The sequence below is a fragment of the Somniosus microcephalus genome, chromosome 28 (assembly GCF_052327205.1).
Source record: "Somniosus microcephalus isolate GS21.2 chromosome 28, FLI_Smic_1.0, whole genome shotgun sequence".
In the NCBI taxonomy this organism is placed as follows: domain Eukaryota; kingdom Metazoa; phylum Chordata; class Chondrichthyes; order Squaliformes; family Somniosidae; genus Somniosus; species Somniosus microcephalus.
Window position 1 is genome coordinate 4072203 of NC_141014.1, and position 21697 is coordinate 4093899.

The window sequence follows — 21697 nt, forward strand, 5'->3', positions numbered from 1 at the left end:
TTACACTCGGTCCCCTCCTCCAAATCGTTAATATAGATTGTAAAGAGTTGGGGACCCAGCACTGACCCCTGCGGAACACCACTAGTTACTGGTTGCCAATCTGAGAATGAACCATTTATCCCAACTCTCTGCTTTCTGTTAGAGAGCCAATCCTCCACCCACGCCAGAATATTACCCCCAATCCCGTGATTTTTTATCTTGAGCAATAATCTTTGGTGTGGCACCTTGTCAAATGCCTTTTGGAAGTCTAAATACACTACGTCCATTGATTCCCCTTTATCCACCCTGTATGTTACTTCCTCAAAAAACTCCAGCAAATTTGTCAAACATGACTTCCCCTTCATGAAACCATGCTGACTTTGTCCTATTAAATTATGTTTATCCAAATGTCCCGTTACTGTCTCCTTAATAATAGACTCTAACATTTTACCAACCACAGATGTTAGGCTAACAGGTCTATAGTTTCCAGCCTTCTGCCTACTACCCTTTTTAAATAAGGGTGTTACATTAGCAGTTTTCCAATCTGCCGGGACCTTTGCTGAGTCCAGTGAGTTTTGGAAAATTATTACCAATGCATCCACAATCCCTACCGCTACTTCCCTCAAGACCCTAGGATGCAAGCCATCAGGTCCAGGGGATTTATCCGCCTTGAGTCCCATTATTTTACCAAGTACCACTTCTTTAGTGATTTTAATCGTATTCAGTTCCCCCCCCCCCCCCCCCCAAGAGCCCCCTGTGTTTTGATTTCTTTTTGGGTTCAATAAAGACTCATTTCTGAAAGAGAATGTTGTTTAACCTAAAGTCTTGTTCAAGACTTTCTACAGCTTTTTACAGAACACACTATGCTGTGATGCATCTAGAATGAAACTGAAAGTAAAACTCCTCTGGACTGCTTGTCTCTCACATGACCTCTGCTGGTCAGGCACAAGTAATCAAACACAGACAAATATCATCACTATTTGCTGATATCATTACATCTCCCTTTCTTAAAACAAAAGAATTTTACTTTTAACTAACAACATTTAATGAACTTACATTATCATTATCATGATCAAGGTTTTTTACCCTTGCTTTGTGTGTTCACATGAAATATGTCAATACACTAGAACTTGAAGAAAGAATAAGATAACATTACTTCCTTCTTTAACAATAGTCCTTAAATTTGCTCAATGAGTCTCTCAGGAGGCTTCACGTGTCTTGAGGATTTTCTGATTGAGTGTCCTTGAATCTGAGTTGTTGCCTCAGATGATTGGTTCTCAGCTGTGTGATCAGGTTGTTCACTATCAGTCTCTTGACCTGCTGTGGCTGGTCCCATGAGAAGATCTCGACGATTTCTTCTCAGAACAGCACCCTCATCTGTCTGAATGGTGTATGATCTTGGTTGAACTTCACTCAGGACAGTTCCCTTCTGAGTCCATGTGTTTGTTTTGTCTTTCAACCTTACTTGGTCACCAGTGTGGAGTTCAGGTAGGCTTTGTGTTCCTCTGTCATAGTAGTACTTTTGCTTTTCTTTCTGTTGCGCTTTGAACTTCCTCACTTTCTCCCCCTCTTTTGTTTTCAGGAGGTTCTCCGGGATGGGTAGGTTTGACCTTAGCCGACGTCCCATCAGGAGTTGGGCTGGTGACATACCACACTCGAGCGGCGTTGTGCGGTATACAAGCATGCTTTGGTAGAAGTCAGTTCCACTGTCTTTTGCCTTGTACATCAGTCTTTTCACTGTCTGGACCGATTTTTCCACTAGTCGATTGGACTGTGGATAGTGAGGACTTGACGTTGTGTGGACAAAGTCCCACTCTTTGGCAAAGTGTCGGAAATTTGCATTGTTAAACTGGGGTCCGTTGTCTGTGAAGACCTCGCTTGCCACGCCATGTCTGGAGAATATGGCTTTCATACTTCTTATCACAGCTTCTGCAGTGGTGGTGTGCAGTCTGCAAACCTCTGGATACAGGGAGTAATAGTCTGTGACTACAAGATAGTCCTTCCCTTGACATACGAATAGGCCAGCGCCTACCTTCTGGTAAGGTCTGTCTGGTGCTGGGTGTGGCTTTAGTGGTTCTACCGGATTGCTTGCTCGATACTTCAGGCATATTGTGCAGTTTGACACCTCATTTGTCACATCTTGGTTGATTCGTGGCCAGTACATCACCTCTCGTGCTCTTTTCTTACACTTTTCGATTCCCAGATGTCCTCCATGGATCTTTTTTAGCATCTCTCTTCTCAGACTCTTTGGGATAACTATTTTACTTCCTTTGTAGATGATGTCTTCGACCACTGATAGTTCCGCCCTGCAGTTCCAGTACTCTGCTATATCAGGTGAGCAGTCTTGCTTCATGTTGGGCCATCCATCCAAGATGCTTTTTCTCAGTCGTCTCATTGTTTCATCTTTGTTTGTCTCAGTCTTTATGAGCTCCATTTTTGCATCTGCTATGGGCAGTGCACTTGTGATCATGTCCACGTAGGCGTTCACTTTTTCATCCATTGTGGTGTTTGCGGGCTCACTTGGGTCAACAGCTCTGGACAACGTGTCTGCTGTATACATCAGCTTACCCGGTGTGTACGCAACATTCAGTGTATAGCGTTGCAGCCTGATCATCATTCTTTGTATTCTAAGTGGACAGCTATTCAGTGGCTTTTGGAACAATGCAATCAAGGGCTTATGGTCAGTCTCTACACTGATTGCTTGTCCTGCCACAAACTGGTGAAATCTTTCACAGGCGTATGTGATGCTGAGCAGCTCCTTTTCTATTTGAGCATATCGCGTCTCCACGTCTGTCATTGTGCGCGATGCATATGCAATAGGTTGCCAGTAGTCATATTGTTGCAGAAGAACGGCACCGAGCCCACTCTGTGATGCATCTAATGATATCTTGATGGGTCTCGCTGGGTCATAAAACCTCAGAACTGGTTCCTCTGTGAGCAGTTTCTTTAGATCGCTCCATGACTTCTCATGCTCATGATTCCATTCCCATTCTATGTTCTTTTCAGTTAGTCTTCTCAGTGGCGCTATTTTTTCTGAGAGGTTGGATATGAATTTACCCATGTAGTTGATCATTCCATTAAACCTCTGCACGTCCTTTTTGCATTGTGGCCTTGGCATATTCTCAATGGCGGACACCTTTCTGGGATCTGGTCTGATGCCCTCACTGCTAAGGATATCTCCCACGAATGTCAGTTCTGTCACCCCGAGCTGGCATTTCTCTCTATTCAGCTTCAGGTTTGTTTTCCTTGTTGCTTCCAGCACTTTTTTCAGTCTCTCATCATGCTCAGTTCTCGTGGTTCCCCATACTATGATGCCATCCATTGATGTATCAACTCCCTCCAGGTGCTCATAGATCATATGGATAGTCTTGTGATACACTTCAGGAGCTGAGGCAATGCCAAATGGTAACCTTAGGAATCTGTATCTGCCAAATGGAGTGTTGAACGTGCACAGTCTTGAACTTGCTTCGTCCAGCTTCATCTGCCAAAATCCTGAGGACGCATCTAACTTGCTAAAATATTTTGCATTTGCAAACTGTGCCATGATTTCCTCACGTGTAGGAAGCTTGAAGTGCTCTCTCTTTATTGCTCTGTTTAGATCTCTTGGATCCAGGCAAATTCTGAGCTTTCCATTCTTTTTGTCCACTACGACGAGGGAACTCACCCACTCAGTTGGCTCATCTATCTTCTGAATCACGTTCAGGCTTTCCATCCTGTCCAACTCTGCCTTCAGTTGCTTTTGAAGAGCAAACGGAACTTTTCTGCATGGATGTATGACCGGTGTCATACTTTTATCTACTCTGATCGTGTGTTCTCCTGGAATGCAGCCTAGACCCTTAAATAGGTCTTTGTACTCTTTCATGAGTTCATCATAGACTGTCTCTCCTTCGCTTTCCACAACGAGGACTCTCTTTACCAGGTTCAGTCTCTCACAGGCTTTTAACCCTAGTATGGCTTGCACATCCTTTGGCACCACGATTAATGCTAGCGTGTGCTCTCTGTCCTTGTGTGTTACTTTGACAATGCATTTTCCTTTCACTGGTATATCAGTACCTGAGTATCCGGTCACTTTCACTTGTATTCCATGTAACTTTGGTCTGGGTCTAATTCTCTCAAAATCGGCCTCTGATATCACATTAACTTGTGCTCCAGTATCCAATTTAAATGGAATGTGTATGTCATTCACTTTTAGTGTCAACATCCAGTCTCTTTCTTTTTTGTTTTCAGACACAACATCTACATTGAATTCCTCCATCTCGCTTTCATCTACTGTATGGACCTTGCTTTGTCGCGCTTGGTTCTTACAGCAACGGGCATAATGGTTGTTTTTGTTGCAACTATTGCATGTTTTACCATATGCTGGACACTTTCTTGGTGGATGCTGTGTACCGCATCGACTACATGACTTCCGATTGTCTCTTTCATTTTCGTTTGCTGGCCACGTCTCTTTTTTCACATTGGCGCTCTCTTTGTTAAACGGTTTGTATCCGTTCTTTCTCACTGCATCCACGTTGCAGCTACTGTCACTGAACAGCTCCTTTGCCTGCAACTTTACAGTCTCTGTAACCCTACACAGTGCTATGGCTTTTCCCAAGTCGAGATCTTGCTCTCTTAGCAGTCTTTCCCTTAGACCATTATCTCGAACACCACACACCAGTCTGTCTTTTATCAGCGAGTCTGTGAGTCCCCCAAATTCACACGATTTGCTCCGGTTTCTCAGTTCAGTCACATACTGATCAATAGTCTCGCCGATTTTCTGTACACATGTGAAAAATTTGTGCCTCTCAAAGGTCACGTTGCGTTTAGGTATGCAGTAGGCCTCAAACTGTTCCATTATTTTATCTAGCTTCATTTTGTCTCCATCAACAGCGAATGTGAAGTTATTATACACCTCCAGCGCTTCATCACCCACGACATGCAAGAACAGTGACGATTTCTGTTTATTACTTTTCTTGTCAGCTCCGATTGCCGCTAAATACAACTCTAAACGTTGTTTGAACCTTCTCCAATTTTCAGCCCCATTACCTGTTAATTGAAGCGTCGCCGGTGGGTGTAAACCTTCCATTTTTCACTTCGTTAGCTATTCTCTAATGGTAAGCAACGATGTTCTCTTGGCTTGTGGAGAGCTGATTTCGCTTACTTGCCACAACTGCTTTCACTGTCCCATCAAGTTGCTAACTTCAGATTTTTTCTCTTTCAGCCACTTCTGACATCATGTTTTGATTTCTTTTTGGGTTCAAAAAAGACTCATTTCTGAAAGAGAATGTTGTTTAATCTAAAGTCTTGTTCAAGACTTTCTACAGCTTTTTACAGAACACACTATGCTGTGATGCATCTAGAATGAAACTGAAAGTAAAACTCCTCTGGACTGCTTGTCTCTCACATGACCTCTGCTGGTCAGGCACAAGTAATCAAAAACACAGACAAATATGCTGTAAGGCATAAGTAATCAAACACAGACAAATATCATCACTATTTGCTGATATCATTACACCCTGTTTGTCCAGTGTTGGGATATTCTTAGTGTCCTCTACTGTAAAGACTGATACAAAATATTCATTCAGTGTTTTTGCCATCTCCATATTTCCCACCATTAATTTCCCGGTCTCATCCTCCAAGGGACCAACATTTACTTTCGCCACCCTTTTTCTTTTTATATAACTATAGAAACTTTTACTGTCTGTTTTTATATTTTTTGCTAATTTACTTTCATAATCTATCTTCCCTTTCTTAATCAATCTTTTAGTTATTTTTTGCTGTCTTTTAAAGACTTCCCAATCTTCCATCCTCCCACTAGATTTGGCTACCTTATATGCCCTTGTTTTTAGTCGGATACTATCCTTAATTACTTTACTTAGCCACGGATGGCTATCTTTTCTTTTACACCCTTTTTTCCTCAGTGGAATATATTTTTTTTGGAAGTTGTAAAATAACTCCTTAAATGTACACCATTGATCATGTACCGTCTTACCCTTTAATCTATTTTCCCAGTCCACTCTAATCAATTCCGCTCTCATATCTTCATAGTCTCCTTTATTCAAGCTCAGCACGCTTGTTTGAGATCCAACCTTCTCACCCTCTAATTGAATATGGAACTCAACCATGTTATGGTCACTCATTCCAAGGGGATCCTTTACTAGGACATTTTTAATTAATCCTGTCTCATTACACAGGACCAAATCTAAGGTTGCTTGCCCCCTGGTCGGTTCAGTTACATACTGCTCAAGAAACCCATCCCTAATACACTCAATGAACTCATCCTCAAGGCTGCTCTGCCCAATTTGATTTGTCCAGTTAATATGTAAATTAAAATCCCCCATAATTATAGCTGTTCCCTTATTACAAGCCTCAACTATTTACTGATTAATACTCCGTCCAACAGAGTTGCAACTGTTCAGAGGCCTATAGACTACACCCACTAGTTTTTTCCCCCTTATTATTCCTTATCTCCACCCAAACTGTTTCACTATCCTGCTCCTTTGACCCAATATCATTTCTCTGTATTATAGCGATTCCTTCCTTTATTAACATAGCCACCCCACCTCCTCTCCCTTCCTGCCTGTCCTTCCTGGTATGTTTAATTCCCAGTCATGGTCACCCTGCAGCCATGTTTCTGTAATGGCCACAAGATCATACCCATATGTCGTTATTTGTGCCGTTAACTCATTCATTTTGTTACGAATGCTACGTGCATTCAGATAAAGAACTTTCAAATATGTTTTGTAACACTTAGTTCCTGTTTTTTCCCTTTTTAGTACTTTACTTTTTACTCCATACCTTCTGTCCCTTCATGACACATTCTGTTTTTTAATTCCCCCACTGCTACCTAAGTCTATGACCTTCTCTGTTGTCATTTCTATTATTTGCTCTCTGGAAACCTCCCCCCAACTAATTAGTTTAAAGCCCTCTCTACAGCCCTAGTTATATGATTCGCCAGGACTCTAGTCCCAGCACTGGCCAAGTGGAGTCCGTCCCAACGGAACAGCTCCCTCTTGTCCCAGTATTGGTGCCAGTGTCCCAAGAAGCAAAACCCATTTCTCCCACACCAGTCTTTGAGCCACGCATTTAACTCTTTAATTTTATTTATCCGAGCCATATTCGCTCGTGGCTCAGGTAATAACCCAGAGATTATAACCCTTGAGGTTCTGTTTTTTAATTTGACCCCTAGCTGCTCATACTCCTTTAACAGAAGCGTCTTCCTTGTCCTATCTTCGTCGTTTGTACCAACATGGACCACGACAACTGGATCCTCCCCCTCCCACTCCAAGTTTCTTTCCAGCCCAGAAGAGATGTCCTTAACCCTGGCACCGGGCAGGCAACACAGCCTTCGGGACTCCCGCTCTTGACTGCAGAGAACCCTATCTATCCCCCTAATGATACTATCCCCTACCACTACAACATTTCTTTTTACTCCCTCCACTTGAATGGCCCCCTGTACCACGGTGCTGTGGCCAGGTTGCTCATCCTACCAGCAGTCCCCGCTCCCCGCCCTCACAGGGAGAAAGAACCTCGATCCTGCTGGACAAGAACAAGGGCTGCGTCTCCTTCAACACTACATCCTGGATCCCTGAACCTTCCTCACTCGTAGTCACACCGTCCTGTCCCTGACCACGGACTACATCTGCAGTAATTAACTTCATAGGTGTGACCACCTCCTGAAACATAGAGTCCAGGAACTTCTCCCCCTCCCTGATGTGTCGCAGTGTCTGAAGCTCGGTCTCAAGCTCCATAACATGGAACTTGAGTTCCTCTAACAGCAAACACTTGTCGCAGATGTAATCACCGTGAGCCTCAATGGGGACCACCGGCTCCCACATCTCGCAACAGTAACACATCACCTGCTCCATTCTATATAATTAATTAAATTTCTTATTAGTTATGAAGACCCTGCCCGGATATAGATGATAATGTCACACCACTATTCAAAGGACTTACCAACTTAAAGGTATAAAAGAGAAGAGAAGGAAGAAAACCAACCAACCAGCTGCTCACCAACCTCCTCCTTGAATACTGTCTGTGGGGCCTGTTTGGTTGCTCCGCCTCCGCAGTGCTGTCTAAGCCTGGGAGTGGGGAACAAAACAGAGCACAAAACACACCCTCACCTCCCACTTAGCAAAACTCCAGCACCACTCAATGCACAAAGCACTCCGTGCACTGCACTAGCCCCTCCCCTTTTATACCCGGATTCTACTTCCGGTTTAAACTGCCCAAGAGTTTTAAAAACCCTTAAAAAATTAAACTTACTTCAAATAATTGACTTCTTAACAAACTAAAATTCACAAAATACACTTAAATGATTTTTCTCGCACTTAGCAAAACTCCAGCACCACTCAATGCACAAAGCTGACTGCAAAACGCTCCCCTCAACCTGTCGTTGCTAGTGGCAGGTGGTAAGGCAGGGGGCGACACTCAATATTGATCTGCCGGTGCAGGAGATTGTGGCGGTAGTGTTTAGAGCCGCCGCAAAATGTCTGGTCAATTCGCAAGCAGCGCAAACATCGCCGCGCCCGGGCGCTAGTTGTTTTGCACCCCATTAACGCCCTCTTAAGGTGCTAACGGGAGGTGCATACCAACCGAATTTTCCCCCCTCTGCCCCTCTCTCTCCTCCTCTGCCTCTCTCTCTCTCCTCCTCTGCCTCTCTCTCTCCTCCTCTGCCCCTCTCTCTCCTCCTCTGCCCCTCTCTCTCTCCCCTCTGCCCCTCTCTCTCCCCCTCTGCCCCTCTCTCTCCCCCTCTGCCCCTCTCTCTCCCCCTCTGCCCCTCTCTCTCCCCCTCTGCCCCTCTCTCTCCCCCTCTGCCCCTCTCTCTCCCCCTCTGCCCCTCTCTCTCCCCCTCTGCCCCTCTCTCTCCCCCTCTGCCCCTCTCTCCTCCCCCTCTGCCCCTCTCTCTCCCCCTCTGCCCCTCTCTCTCCCCCTCTGCCTCTCTCTCCCTCCTCTGCCTCTCTCTCCCTCCTCTGCCTCTCTCTCCCCCTCTGTCTCTCCTCTCTCTCTCTCTCCTCCTCTGCCTCTCTCTCTCTCTCCTCTGCCTCTCGCTCTCCTCCTCTGTCTCTCTCTCTCCCCCCCTCTGCCCCTCTCTCTCTCCCTCTGCCCCTCTCTCTCTCCCTCTGCCCCTCTCTCTCTCTCCCTCTGCCCCTCTCTCTCTCCCTCTGCCCCTCTCTCTCTCCCTCTGCCCCTCTCTCTCTCCCTCGGCCCCTCTCTCTCTCCCTCGGCCCCTCTCTCTCTCCCTCGGCCCCTCTCTCTCTCCCTCGGCCCCCTCTCTCTCTCCCTCTGCCCCCCTCTGCCCCTCTCTCTCCTCGGCCCCTCTCTCTCTCTCCCTCTGCCCCTCTCTCTCCCTCTGCCCCTCTCTCTCCCTCGGCCCCTCTCTCCCCCTCTGCCCCTCTCTCTCTCTCTCCCTCTGCCCCTCTCTCTCCCCCTCTGCCCCTCTCTCTCCCCCTCTGCCTCTCTCTCTCCCCCTCTGCCCCTCTCTCTCTCCCCCTCTGCCTCTCTCTCTCTCTGCCCCTCTCTCTCTGCCCCTCTCTCTCTGCCCCTCTCTCTCTGCCCCTCCCTCTCTGCCCCTCTCCCCCTCTGCCTCTCTCTCCTCCTCTGCCTCTCTCTCTCCTCCTCTGCCTCTCTCTCTCTCCTCCTCTGCCTCTCTCTCTCTCCTCCTCTGCCTCTCTCTCTCCTCCTCTGCCCCTCTCTCTCTCCCTCTGCCCCTCTCTCTCCCCCTCTGCCTCTCCCTCCTCTGCCTCTCTCTCCTCCTCTGCCTCTCTCTCCCCCTCTGTCTCTCTCTCTCTCTCTCTCTCTCTCTCTCTCTCCTCCTCTGCCTCTCTCTCTCTCTCCTCTGCCTCTCGCTCTCCTCCTCTGTCTCTCTCTCTCCCCCCCTCTGCCCCTCTCTCTCTCCCCTCTGCCCCTCTCTCTCCCTCGGCCCCTCTCTCTCTCCCTCGGCCCCTCCCTCTCCCTCTGCCTCTCTCTCTCTCCCTCTGCCCCTCCTCTCCCTCTGCCTCTCTCTCCCTCTGCCCCTCTCTCTCCCCCTCGGCCCCTCTCTCTCTCCCTCTGCCCCTCTCTCTCCCCCTCTGCCCCTCTCTCCCCCTCTGCCCCTCTCTCTCCCCCTCTGCCCCTCTCTCTCCCCCTCTGCCCCTCTCTCTCCCCCTCTGCCCCTCTCTCTCCCCCTCTGCCCCTCTCTCTCCCCCTCTGCCCCTCTCTCTCCCCCTCTGCCCCTCTCTCTCCCCCTCTGCCCCTCTCTCTCCCCCTCTGCCCCCTCTCTCTCCCCCTCTGCCCCTCTCTCTCCCCCTCTGCCCCTCTCTCTCTCCCTCTGCCTCTCTCTCCCCTCTGCCCCTCTCTCCCCCTCTCTCTCTCCCCCTCTGCCCCTCTCTCTCTCCCTCTGCCCCTCTCTCCCTCTGCCCCTCTCTCTCTCCCTCTGCCCCTCTCTCTCTCCCTCTGCCCCCTCTCTCTCTCCCTCTGCCCCCCCTCTCTCCCTCTGCCCCTCTCTCCTCTCCCTCTGCCCCCCTCTCTCCCTCTGCCCCCCTCTCTCCCTCTGCCCCTCTCTCTCCCCCTCTGCCCCTCTCTCTCTCCCTCGGCCCCTCTCTCTCTCTCGCCCTCTGCTCCCCTCTCTTCCTCCCCCTCTGCCCCTCTCTCTCCCCCCTCTGCCCCTCTCTCTCCCCCTCTGCCCCTCTCTCTCTCCCTCTGCCCCTCTCTCTCCCCCTCTGCCCCTCTCTCTCTCCCCCTCTGCCCCTCTCTCTCTCGCCCCCTCTGCCCCTCTCTCCCTCTGCCCCTCTCTCTCTCCCTCTGCCCCTCTCTCTCTCCCTCTGCCCCCCTCTCTCCCTCTGCCCCTCTCTCTCTCCCTCTGCCCCTCTCTCTCTCCCTCTGCCCCTCTCTCTCTCCCTCGGCCCCTCTCTCCCTCTGCCCCTCTCTCTCCCTCTGCCCCTCTCTCTCTCCCTCTGCCCCTCTCTCTCTCCCTCTGCCCCTCTCTCTCTCTCCCTCTGCCCCTCTCTCTCTCCCTCTGCCCCTCTCTCTCTCCCTCTGCCCCTCTCTCTCTCCCTCTGCCCCTCTTTCTCTCCCTCTGCCCCTCTCTCTCTCCCTCTGCCCCTCTCTCTCTCCCTCTGCCCCTCTCTCCCTCTGCCCCTCTCCCCCCCCTCTGCCTCTCTCCTCTCCCCCTCTGCCTCTCTCGCTCTCTCCCCCCTTCCTGCCCCGCCCTCTCTCTCTGCCCCGCCCTCTCTCTCTGCCTCTTCCTCCTCTCGCTGTCTCCCCCCCCCCCTCGCTGTCTCCCCCCCCCCCCCTCTCTGTTGCCCCCCCCCTCTCTCTCTCTCTCTCCGGCGCGCTCTCTTCGGCGCGCTCCCTCCGTCTGCGCGCTCCCTCTCTTGTCGCGCGTTCCCTCTCTTGTCGCGCGCTCCCTCTCTCGCCGCTCTCCCTCTGCCGCTCGCTCTTACTGTCTGTCTCTCTGGGTCTCTCTCTCGCTCTCTCTCTCTGTCTCTCGCTCGCTCTCTCTCGGTCGCTCGCTCTCTCTCGGTCGCTCTCTCTCTCTCTCTCGGTCGCGCTCTCTCTCTCGGTAGCTCTCGCTCTCTCTCGGTCGCGCTCTCTCTCTCGGTAGCTCTCGCTCTCTCTCGTTCTCTGTCTCTCTCTCTGTCTCTTTCTCTCTTTTTCTCTTTTTTTCTCTCTCTCTCTTTCTCTTTCTCTCTCTTTCTCTCTCTCTCTCGCTCTCTCTGTCTCTCACTCTCTGTCTCTCTCACTCTGTCTCTCTCTCGGTCTCTCTTTCTCTCTCTCTCTCTCTCTTTCTCTCTCTCTCTTTCTCCCTCTCTCTCTCTCTCTCTCGCTCTCTCTGTCTCTCTCTCGGTCTCTCTCTGTCTCTTACTCTCTGTCTCTCTCTCACTCTCGGTCTCTCACTCTCGGTCTCTCACTCTCGGTCTCTCTCTCTCTGTCTCTCTCTCTCTCTCTCTCTCTCTCTCTCTCTTTCTCTCTCTCTCTCTCTCTCGCTCTCTCTGTCTCTCACTCACTCTCGGTCTCTCACTCTCTGTCTCTCTCTCTCTGTCTCTGTCTCTCTCTCTCTTTCTCTCTCTCTCTCTCTCTCTCTCGCTCTCTCTGTCTCTCACTCTCTGTCTCTCTCTCGGTCTCTCTCTCTCTCTCTCTCTCTCTCTCTCTCTCTCTCTCTCTCTCTCTTTCTCTCTTGGAGGGCTGGGAGTTGGGAAGGGCTGGGTAACACTCAATTGAGGAGGTGAATTATTGAGTCTAGATCAGGGGAGGGCTGGTGTTGGTGTTCGTGGCTATCTGACAACCCGTAACATAGGCTGTATTGTGAAGAAGAGTGATCGAGGGATAAGGCCCTGCTGTTCATGCTCCAGTGCTGAACTGAGTGGGTCAGTTCAGTCGATATTCACTGAGTAATGTCATAGGCAACGACCCTTCTCTGAACGATGTATTTCAGTAAATTTTCTGGCTTGCTAGATAGGCACAGCTTCTTCTGAACAATGCATAGAACTGCTGAGCTAAGCAGAGTGTTGCAGCCGCGCTGCATTCTTCAGCTTGTGAATGGGCACGGCCGTACTGAACACTTAAATGTCATGAGATTTTGCAAGCTGTTGAGGGAAGATTTGCATATTTGTCACAGAGCTATAGATTGTTGTGATGCAAAAAGAAAATACTGCCGATGCTGGAAATCTATAATCAAAACAAAATGCTGGAGATACTCAGGTCAGGCAGCATCTGTGAAGAGAGAAACAGTTAACGTTTCAGGTCGATGACCTTTCGTCTGAGGAAGGGTCATCGACCTGAACCGTTAACTCTGTTTCTCTCTTCACAGATGCTGCCTGACCTGCTGAGTATCTCCAGCATTTTGTTTTGATTATAGATTGTTGTGCATCTTTATGTTCTGTTCTGTTGTTGGATGGTCCTGAAATTGTTGGCACAGTCGCTGACAGCGGCAATCTCGGATTTCAAACCGACTGACGCACTGTTTTCACTCCCTCTCTGGAAGTTAAAAATTTGTGCTTGACCTTGGGATTGCAGTGAGGATAGGAGGACTGTTGTGCTTGCCTTAAATTAACTAATTGGTACAGAAAGCAATCTCGCCCTGATCACTGCAGGCTCAGGTGGCCCCAGGCTGCTGCACTGTTTATATCGTGCAACTGCAAAATGGCTCATCCAATGGCTCATCCAACTATCCAAAAATGGCTCATCCAACTAACACTTCAAATACACAGGCGCACTTACAGCTCTGCAGCCTCTCGACCTAGCGTGCCTGGGAAGTTTGGTTACAGTTAACCTTTGACCCTTTCTTCCGACAGGCTGGTTTCCTGCGAAATTTGTGGAGGTTCTGGATGAACGAAGTAAAGAGGTGAGTTCAGTGATGAAATGTGTTGGTACCGAGTGTGAGAGTTCTCCAGCTTCTGGCCATATTTGTAATTATGTACAGTGTCAACTGTAACCGCACATGCAGAAATGGCAGTCCCTTCTTGCGTACGGTTTAGAATGGCCCTGCCGATACACTGCTCCATGTTGCCAGGCTCGGCTCCTGGCATGGATTGGTGAACCGGACTCAGAAGGTCCAATTTGCCGTGCTCCTGATTTCCCAGTGATTAATTGTGCCACCTGATAATGAGAGGGCCACAGTGCGGGCTAGTGATCTCCATGCTCCTGTTGAGAGAGGTTCTGCCCCAGCGACTTTACTAAATGTACCCTTGTGCGCCAGGATGGATTCCATGGTTGCCCTGTAAATGGAGGAAGGTTTTCACTGCTCATTCAGTTATGTAGCATCAAATAAATCTACATGTATGGGTCCCTGCTCGCTTTGGGTAACTGCTACACCCAGCGTGGGGCTGAGATGTACCAACCAGAAACTTAGCAGCTTCAATATCCAGCCTTTGCTGAATTCCCTGATGTCAGTTGGGGATCATTAGCTCCATGAATAACCCCATCCTCAATGATGGTGGAGCCCAGCACGTGAGTGCAAAAGACAAGGCTGAAGCATTTGCAACCATCTTCAGCCAGAAGTGCCGAGTGAATGATCCATATCGGCCTCCTCCTGAGCTCCCCACCATCACAGAAGCCAATCTTCAGCTAATTCGATTCACTCCACGTGATATCAAGATATGACTGAGCGCACTGGATACAGCAAAGGCTGTGGACCCCGACAACATCCCAGCTGTCGTGCTAAAGGCTTGTGCTCCAGAACTAGCCGCGCCTCTAGCCAAGCTGCTCCAGTACAGCTACATCACTGGCATCTATCCGACAATGTGGAAAACTGCCCAGGTATGCCCTGTCCACAAAATACAGGACAAATCCAATCCGGCCAATTACCACCCCATCAGTCTACTCTCAATCATCAGCAAAGTGATGGAAAGTGTCATCGACAGTGCTATCAAGCAGCACTTACTCACCAATAACCTGCTCACTGATGCTCACTTTGGGTTCCGCCAAGACCACTCAGCTCCTGACCTCATTACAGCCTTGGTCCAAACATGGACAAAAGAGCTGAATTCCAGAGGTGAGGTGAGAGTAACTGTCCTTGACATTAAGACAACATTTGACCGAGTGTGGCATCAAGGAGCCCTAGTAAAACTGAAGTCAATGGGAATCGGGGGGATAACTCTCCACTGGCTGGAGTCATACCTAGCACAAAGGAAGATGGTTGTGATGGTTGAAGGTCAATCATCTCAGCCCCAGGACATCACTGCAGGAGTTCATCAGGGCAGTGTCCTAGGCCCAACCATCTTCCATACCTGCATGCAACAAGACCTGGGCAACGTTCAGGCTTGGGCTGATACATGGGAGGTAACATTTGCGCCACACAAGTGCCAGGCAATGACTATCTCCAACAAGCGGGAGTCTAACCACCTCCCCTTGACATTTAACGGTCAAATGCTGCTTTGATGTCAAGGGCAGTCACTCTTTGAGAGTGATGTAGACCAATCTGAAACTAAGGTCTTCAATCTAAACAGAGGAAACTACAAGGGTATGAGGGACAAGTTGGCCATGGTAGATTGGGAGACTACACTAAAAGGTATGAAGGTGGACATACAATGGCTAACATTCAAGGAAATAATGCATAATTTGCAACAAACATATATTCCTCTAGGGCATAAAAACCCAAAGGGAAAAGTGATCCAACCATGGCTAACAAAAGAAATTAAAGCTAGTATTAAGTCAAAAGAGGAAGCTAATAAACTTGCCAGAAAAAGCGGTCAGCCTGAGGATTGGGATCTTTTTAGAAATCAGCAAAGGGGGACCAAGAAATTGATAAAGAAAGGGAAAATGGAATATGAGCACAAACTAGCGAAAAATATAAAAACGGATTGTAAAAGCTTCTATCGGTATGTGAAAAGGAAAAGACTGGCAAAGGTAAATGTAGGTCCTTTACAGTCAGAGACGGGAGAATTTATAATGGGGAATGAGGAAATGGCAGAGCAAGACACAAAAAACCTCCCAGAAATATGAGAAAACCAAGGGTGTGGTGAGAATGAGGAACTTAAAGAAATTATTATTAGTAAAAAAACAGTACTAGCAAAATTAATGGGACTAAAAGTCAATAAATCCCAAGGACCGGATCACCTACATCCTAAGGTTTTGAAAGAGGTGGCCATTGGGATAGTGGACACATTGGTTGTCATCTTCCAAAATTCTATAAATTCTGGAATGGTTCCTGCAGATTGGAGGATAGCAAATGTAACCCCGCTATTTAAGAAAGGAGGGAGAGAGAAAACAGGGAACTACTGATCTGTTAGCCTCACATCAGTAGTTGGGAAAATGCTGGACTTTGTTATAAAGGATGCAATAACTGGGCACATAGAAACTAATAGTAAGATTGGGCAGAGTCAGCATGGATTTATGAAAGAGAAATCCTGTTTGACAAACCTACTGGAGTTCTTTGAGGATGTAACTAGTGGAGTAGACAAAGGGGAACCAGTAGATGTGGTGTATTTGGATTTTCAGAAGGCCTTCGATAAGATCCCACACAAGAGGTTGGCGAACAAAATTAGGGCACATGGAATTGGGGGTAATATACTAGCATGGATTGAGAATTGGTTAACAGACAGAAAACAAAGAGTAGGGATAAATGGGTCTTTTTCAGGATGTCAGGCTGTGACTAGTGGAGTACCGCAAGGATCGGTGCTTGGGCCCCAGCTATTTACAATCCATATCAATGATTTGGATGAGGGGACTAAATGTAACATTTCCAAATTTGCTGATGATGCAAAGCTAGGTGTTAGTGTCAGTTGTGAAGAGGCTTCAAGGGGATCTTGACAGGCTCAGTGAGTGGGCGAGAACATGGCAGATGGAATATAATGTGGATAAATGTGAAGTTATCCACTTTGGTAGAAAAAACAGAAAGGTAGAGTATTTCCTAAATGGTGAAAGATTGGGGATTGCAGATGCTCAAAGGGACCTGAGTGTCCTTGTACATGAGTCACTGAAAGTGAATGTGCAGGTGCAGCAAGCCATTAGGAAGGCAAATGGTATGCTGCCCTTCATTACAAGAGGATTTGAGCACAGGAGTAAAGAAGTCTTACTCCAATTATATAGGGCCTTGGTGAGACCACACCTGGAGCACTGTGTACAATTTTGGTCTCCTTACCGAAGGAAGGATATACTTGCCATAGAGGGAGTGCAACGAAGGTTCACGAGATTGATTCCTGGGATGGCGGGACTGTCGTATGAGAAGAGATTGAGTAAACTAGGCCTGTATTCTCTTGAATTCAGAAGAATGAGAGAGGATCTCATTGAAGCATACAAAATTATTACAGGGCTTGATAGGGTGAATGCTGGGAGAATGTTTCCCTTGGCCGGGGAGTCGAGAACCAGGGGCCACAGCCTCAGGATAAAGGGTAGAACATTGAGGACTGAGATGAGAAGAAATTTCTTCACACAGAGGGTGGTGAATCTTTGGAATTCTCTACCCCAGAGGGCTGTGGAGGCTCAGTCATTGGGTATATTCAAAACAGAAGTCGATAGATTTCTGACTAGTAAGGGCATCAAAGGATATGGCGATAGGGCCGGTGAATGGAGTTGAGGCAGATGATCAGCCATGATCTCATTGAATGGCTCAAAGGGCTGAATGGCCTACTCCTGCTCCTATTTCTTATGTTCTCATTACCATCACCGAATCCCCCACCATCAACATCCTGGGGGTCACCATTGATCAGAAACTGAACTGGACCAGCCATATAAATACTGTGGCTACAAGAGCAGGCCAGAGGCTGGGAATTCTGCGGCGAGTGTCTCACCTCCTGACTCCCCAAAGCCTTTCCACCATCTACAAGGCACAAGTAAGGAATGTGATGGAATACTCTCCACTTGCCTGGATGAGTGCAGCTCCAACAACACTCAAGAAACTCGACACCATCCAGGACAAAGCAGCCCGTTTGATTGGCACCCCATCCACCACCTTAAGAACATAAGAAGCAGGAGTAGGCCAATCGGCCCCTCGAGCCTGCTCCGCCATTCAATAAGATCATGGCTGATCCAATCTTGGCCTCAACACCACTTTCCCGCTCTCTCCCCAGACCCCTTGACACCCTTGTAGTTCAAATGTCTGACTGTAAAGGCTTTTATAGATATGTGAAGAGAAAAGGATTGGTGAAGTCAAGCGTAGGTCCCTTGCAGTCAGAATCGGGGGAATTTATAATGGGGAACAAAGAAATGGCAGACCAATTAAATACATACTTTGGTTCTGTCTTCACAAAGGAGGACACAAATAACCTCCCAGAGATGTCGGGGAACATAGGGTCTGATGAAAGGGAGGAACTAAAAAAAATCAGTATTTGTAGGGAAATGGTGTTAGGGAAATTGATGGGATTGAAGGCCGATAAATCCCCAGGGCCTGATAATCTACATCCTAGGGTACTTAAGGAAGTGGCCCTAGAAATAGTAGATGCATTGCTGATCATCTTCCAACATTCGATGGAATCTGGAACAGTACCCATGGATTGGAGGGTAGCTAATGTTACCCCACTATTCAAAAAAGGTGGTAGAGAGAAAACGGGGAATTACAGACCGGTAAGCCTGACATCGGTAGTGGGGAAAATGCTAGAGTCCATCATAAAAGATGTAATAGCAGAGCACTTGGAAAACAGTGACAGGATCGGACAAAATCAACATGGATTTACAAAGGGTAAATCGTGCTTGACTAATCTACTGGAATTTTTTGAGGATGTAACTGGTAAAATAGATAAGGGAGAACCAGTGGATATGGTGTATTTGGACTTTCAGAAGGCTTTCGATAAGGTCCCGCATAAGAGATTAGCATGTAAAGTTGAGGCACATGGGATTGGGGGCAAGGTATTGACTTGGATAGAGAACTGGTTGGCAGACAGAAAGCCAAGAGTTGGAATAAACGGCTCTTTTTCCGAGTGGCAGGCAGTGACTAGTGGGGTACCGCAAGGATCGGTCCTAGGACCCCAACTATTCACAATATATATTAATGATCTAGACAAGGGAACTAGATGTAATATCTCCAAATTTGCAGACGACACAAAGCTGGGTGGGCGTGTGTGCTGTGAGGAGGATGCCGAGAAACTCCAGGATGATTTGGACAGGTTGGGTGATTGGGCAGATGCAGTATAATGTGGATAAATGCGAAGTTATCCACTTTGGTGGCAAAAACACGAAGGCAGATTATTATCTGAACGGCAATAGATTGGGAGAAGGGGAAGTGCAACGAGACCTGGGTGTCCTTGTGCACCAGGCGGTTAAGAAGGCAAATGGTATGTTGGCCTTCGTAGCGAGAGGGTTTGAGTAGAGGAACAAGGATGTCTTGCTGCAGTTGTACAGGGCCTTGGTGAGACCACATCTTGAGTATTGTGTGCAGTTTTGGTCGCCTTATCTGAGGAAGGATGTTCTTGCCATGGAAGGAGTTCAGCGTAGATTCACTAGGCTGATACCTGGGATGGCAGGAATGACGTATGAGGAGAGATTGGGTCGATTGGGCTTATACTCACTGGAGTTTAGAAGATTGAGAGGGGATCTCATTGAAACTTATAAAGTTCTGACAGGACTGGACAGACTAGATGCAGGAAGAATGTTCCTGATGGTCAGGGAGTCCAGAACCAGGGGTCACAGTCTAAGGATAAGGGGTAGGCCATTTAGGACAGAAATGAAGAGGAATTTCTTCACCCAGAGTGTGGTGAACCTGTGGAATTCTCTACCACAGAAGGCAGAGGAGGCCAGTTTATTAAATATTTTCAAGAAGGAGTTGGATATATTTCTCAAGGCTAAAGGGATCAAGGGGTATGGGGAGAAAGCAGGGACCGGGTACTGAATTTGGATGATCAGCCATGATCGCATTGAATAGCGGAGCAGGCTCGAGGGGCCGAATGGCCTACTCCTGCTCCTATCTTCTATGTTTCTATGTCTGTCAATCTCCGCCTTGAATATATTCAGTGACTCCGCCTCCACATCTCTCTGGGGTAGAGAATTCCAAAGATTCACGACTCTGAGAGAAGAAATTCCTCCTCATCTCCGTCTCCTTATTAAACTGTGCCCCCTAGTTCTAGATACCCCCACTAGGGGAAACATCCTCTCAGCATCCACCCTGTCAAGCCCCCCTCAGTATCTTATATGTCTCAATAAGATCACCTCTCATTCTTCTAAACTCCAATGAGTATAGGCCCAGCCTGCTCAACCTTTCCTCATACATCAACCCCTTCATCCCAGGAATCAACATAGTGAACTTTCTCTGCACTGCCTTCAATGCAAGTATATCTTTCCTTAAATATGGAGACCCAAACTGTACACAGTACTCCAGGTGCGGTCTCACCAGCGCCCTGTAAAGTTGCATCAAAACTTCCCTACTTTTATACTCCATCCCCCTCGCAATAAAGGCCAACATTCCATTAGCCTTCCTAGTTACTTGCTGTACCTGCACGCTACCTTTTTGTGTTTCCTGTACTAGGACCCCCAGATCCCTTTGTATCGGAGCATTTTGTAGTTTCACTCCATTTAAATAATAATTTGCTTTTTCATTCTTCCTTCTAAAGTGGATAACCTCACATTTTCCCACATTATCTGCCAGGTTTTTGCCCATTCACTTAACCTCTCTATGCCCCTTTGCAGACTCTGTGTCCTCCTCACAACTTGCGAACCCACCTATCTTTTTATCATCAGCAAATTTGGCTACAGTACACTCAGTCCCTTCATCCAAGTCATTAATAGATTATAATAATTGAGGCCCCAGCACTGATCCCTGTGGCGCCCCACTAGTTACTGATTGCCAACCATAAAATTACCCATTTATCCCGACACTCTGTTTTGTGTTAGTTAGTCAATCCCCTATCCATCCATGCTAATATATTACATTCACTCCCTCCACCACCGGCGTACCGTGGCTGCAGTGTGTACCATCTACAAGATGCACTGCAGCAACTCACCAAGGCTTCTTCGGCAGCACCTCCCAAACCCGCGATCTCTTCCACCTAGAAGGACAAGGGCAGCAGGCGCATGGGAACACCACCACCTCCAAGTTCCCCTTCAAGTCACACACCATCCTGACTTAGAAGTATATCGCCGATCCTTCATCGTCACTGGGCCAAAATCCTGGAACTCCCTCCCTAACACCACTATGGGAGTACCTTCACCACACGGACTGCAGCGGTTCAAGAAGGCAGCCCACCACCACCTTCTGCTCCTGGGCGAGGGAGGGGAAAAATCCGGCCTCCTTCCTGTTTATGTTCGCTGTATATGACATGAGGACAGAATTGGGCCCCTCTTGTGTGATTGCTCACATGGTCTTCAGTCACATGTATAGAATGGTCACTGGACAAGGTACCGGTGGGCTCTCGGAGTCTGTGCAGTGGTCAGTGAGCACGGTACTGGTGGGCTCGGAGTCTGTGCATTGGTCAGTGAGCACGGTACCAGTGGGCTCTCGGAGTCTGTGCAGTGGTCAGTGAGCACGGTACTGGTGGGCTCTCGGTGTCTGTGCAGTGGTCAGTGAATGGTCAGTGAGCACGGTACTGGTGGGCTCTCGGAGTCTGTGCACTGGTCAGTGAGCATGGTACTGGTGGGCTCTCGGAGTCTGTGCATTGGTCAGTGAATGGTCAGTGAGCACGGTACTGGTGGGCTCTCGGAGTCTGTGCAGTGATCAGTGAGCACGGCACTGGTGGGCTCTCGGAGTCTGTGCAGTGGTCAGTGAGCACGGTACCGGTGGGCTCTCGGAGTCTGTGCAGCGGTCAGTGCATGGTCAGTGAGCACGGTACCGGTGGGCTCTCGGAGTCTGTGCAGTGGTCAGTGAGCACAGTACTGGTGGGCTCGGAGTCTGTGCATTGGTCAGTGAATGGTCCGTGAGCACGATACTGGTGGGCTCGGAGTCTGTGCAGTGGTCAGTGAGCACGGTACTGGTAGGCTCAGAGTCTGTGCAGTGGTCAGTGAATGGTCAGTGAGCACGGTACTGGTGGGCTCTCGGAGTCTGTGCAGTGGTCAGTGAATGGTCAGTGAGCACGGTACTGGTGGGCTCTCGGAGTCTGTGCAGTGGTCAGTGAATGGTCAGTGAGCACGGTACTGGTGGGCTCTCGGAGTCTGTGCAGTGGTCAGTGAGCACGGTACCGGTGGGCTCGGAGTCTGTGCAGTGGTCAGTGAATGGTCAGTGAGCACGGTACTGGTGGGCTCTCGGAGTCTGTGCAGTGGTCAGTGAATGGTCAGTGAGCACGGTACTGGTGGACTCTCGGAGTCTGTGCACTGGTCAGTGAGCATGGTACTGGTGGGCTCTCGGAGTCTGTGCAGTGGTCAGTGAATGGTCAGTGAGCACGGTACTGGTGGGCTC

At 48.5% G+C, this 21697-nt stretch overlaps 1 protein-coding gene across 1 annotated transcript in view; it reads left to right on the top strand.

Annotated features, from left to right (window-relative positions):
* sgsm3 (small G protein signaling modulator 3) overlaps nt 1-21697 on the top strand; it is a 210122-nt gene that overhangs the window by 120995 nt on the left and 67430 nt on the right. Inside the window, exon 12 of the mRNA XM_085969415.1 lies at nt 13233-13282. Coding sequence (XP_085825541.1) covers nt 13233-13282 — 50 coding nt within the window. The remainder of the gene's footprint in view (nt 1-13232; nt 13283-21697) is intronic.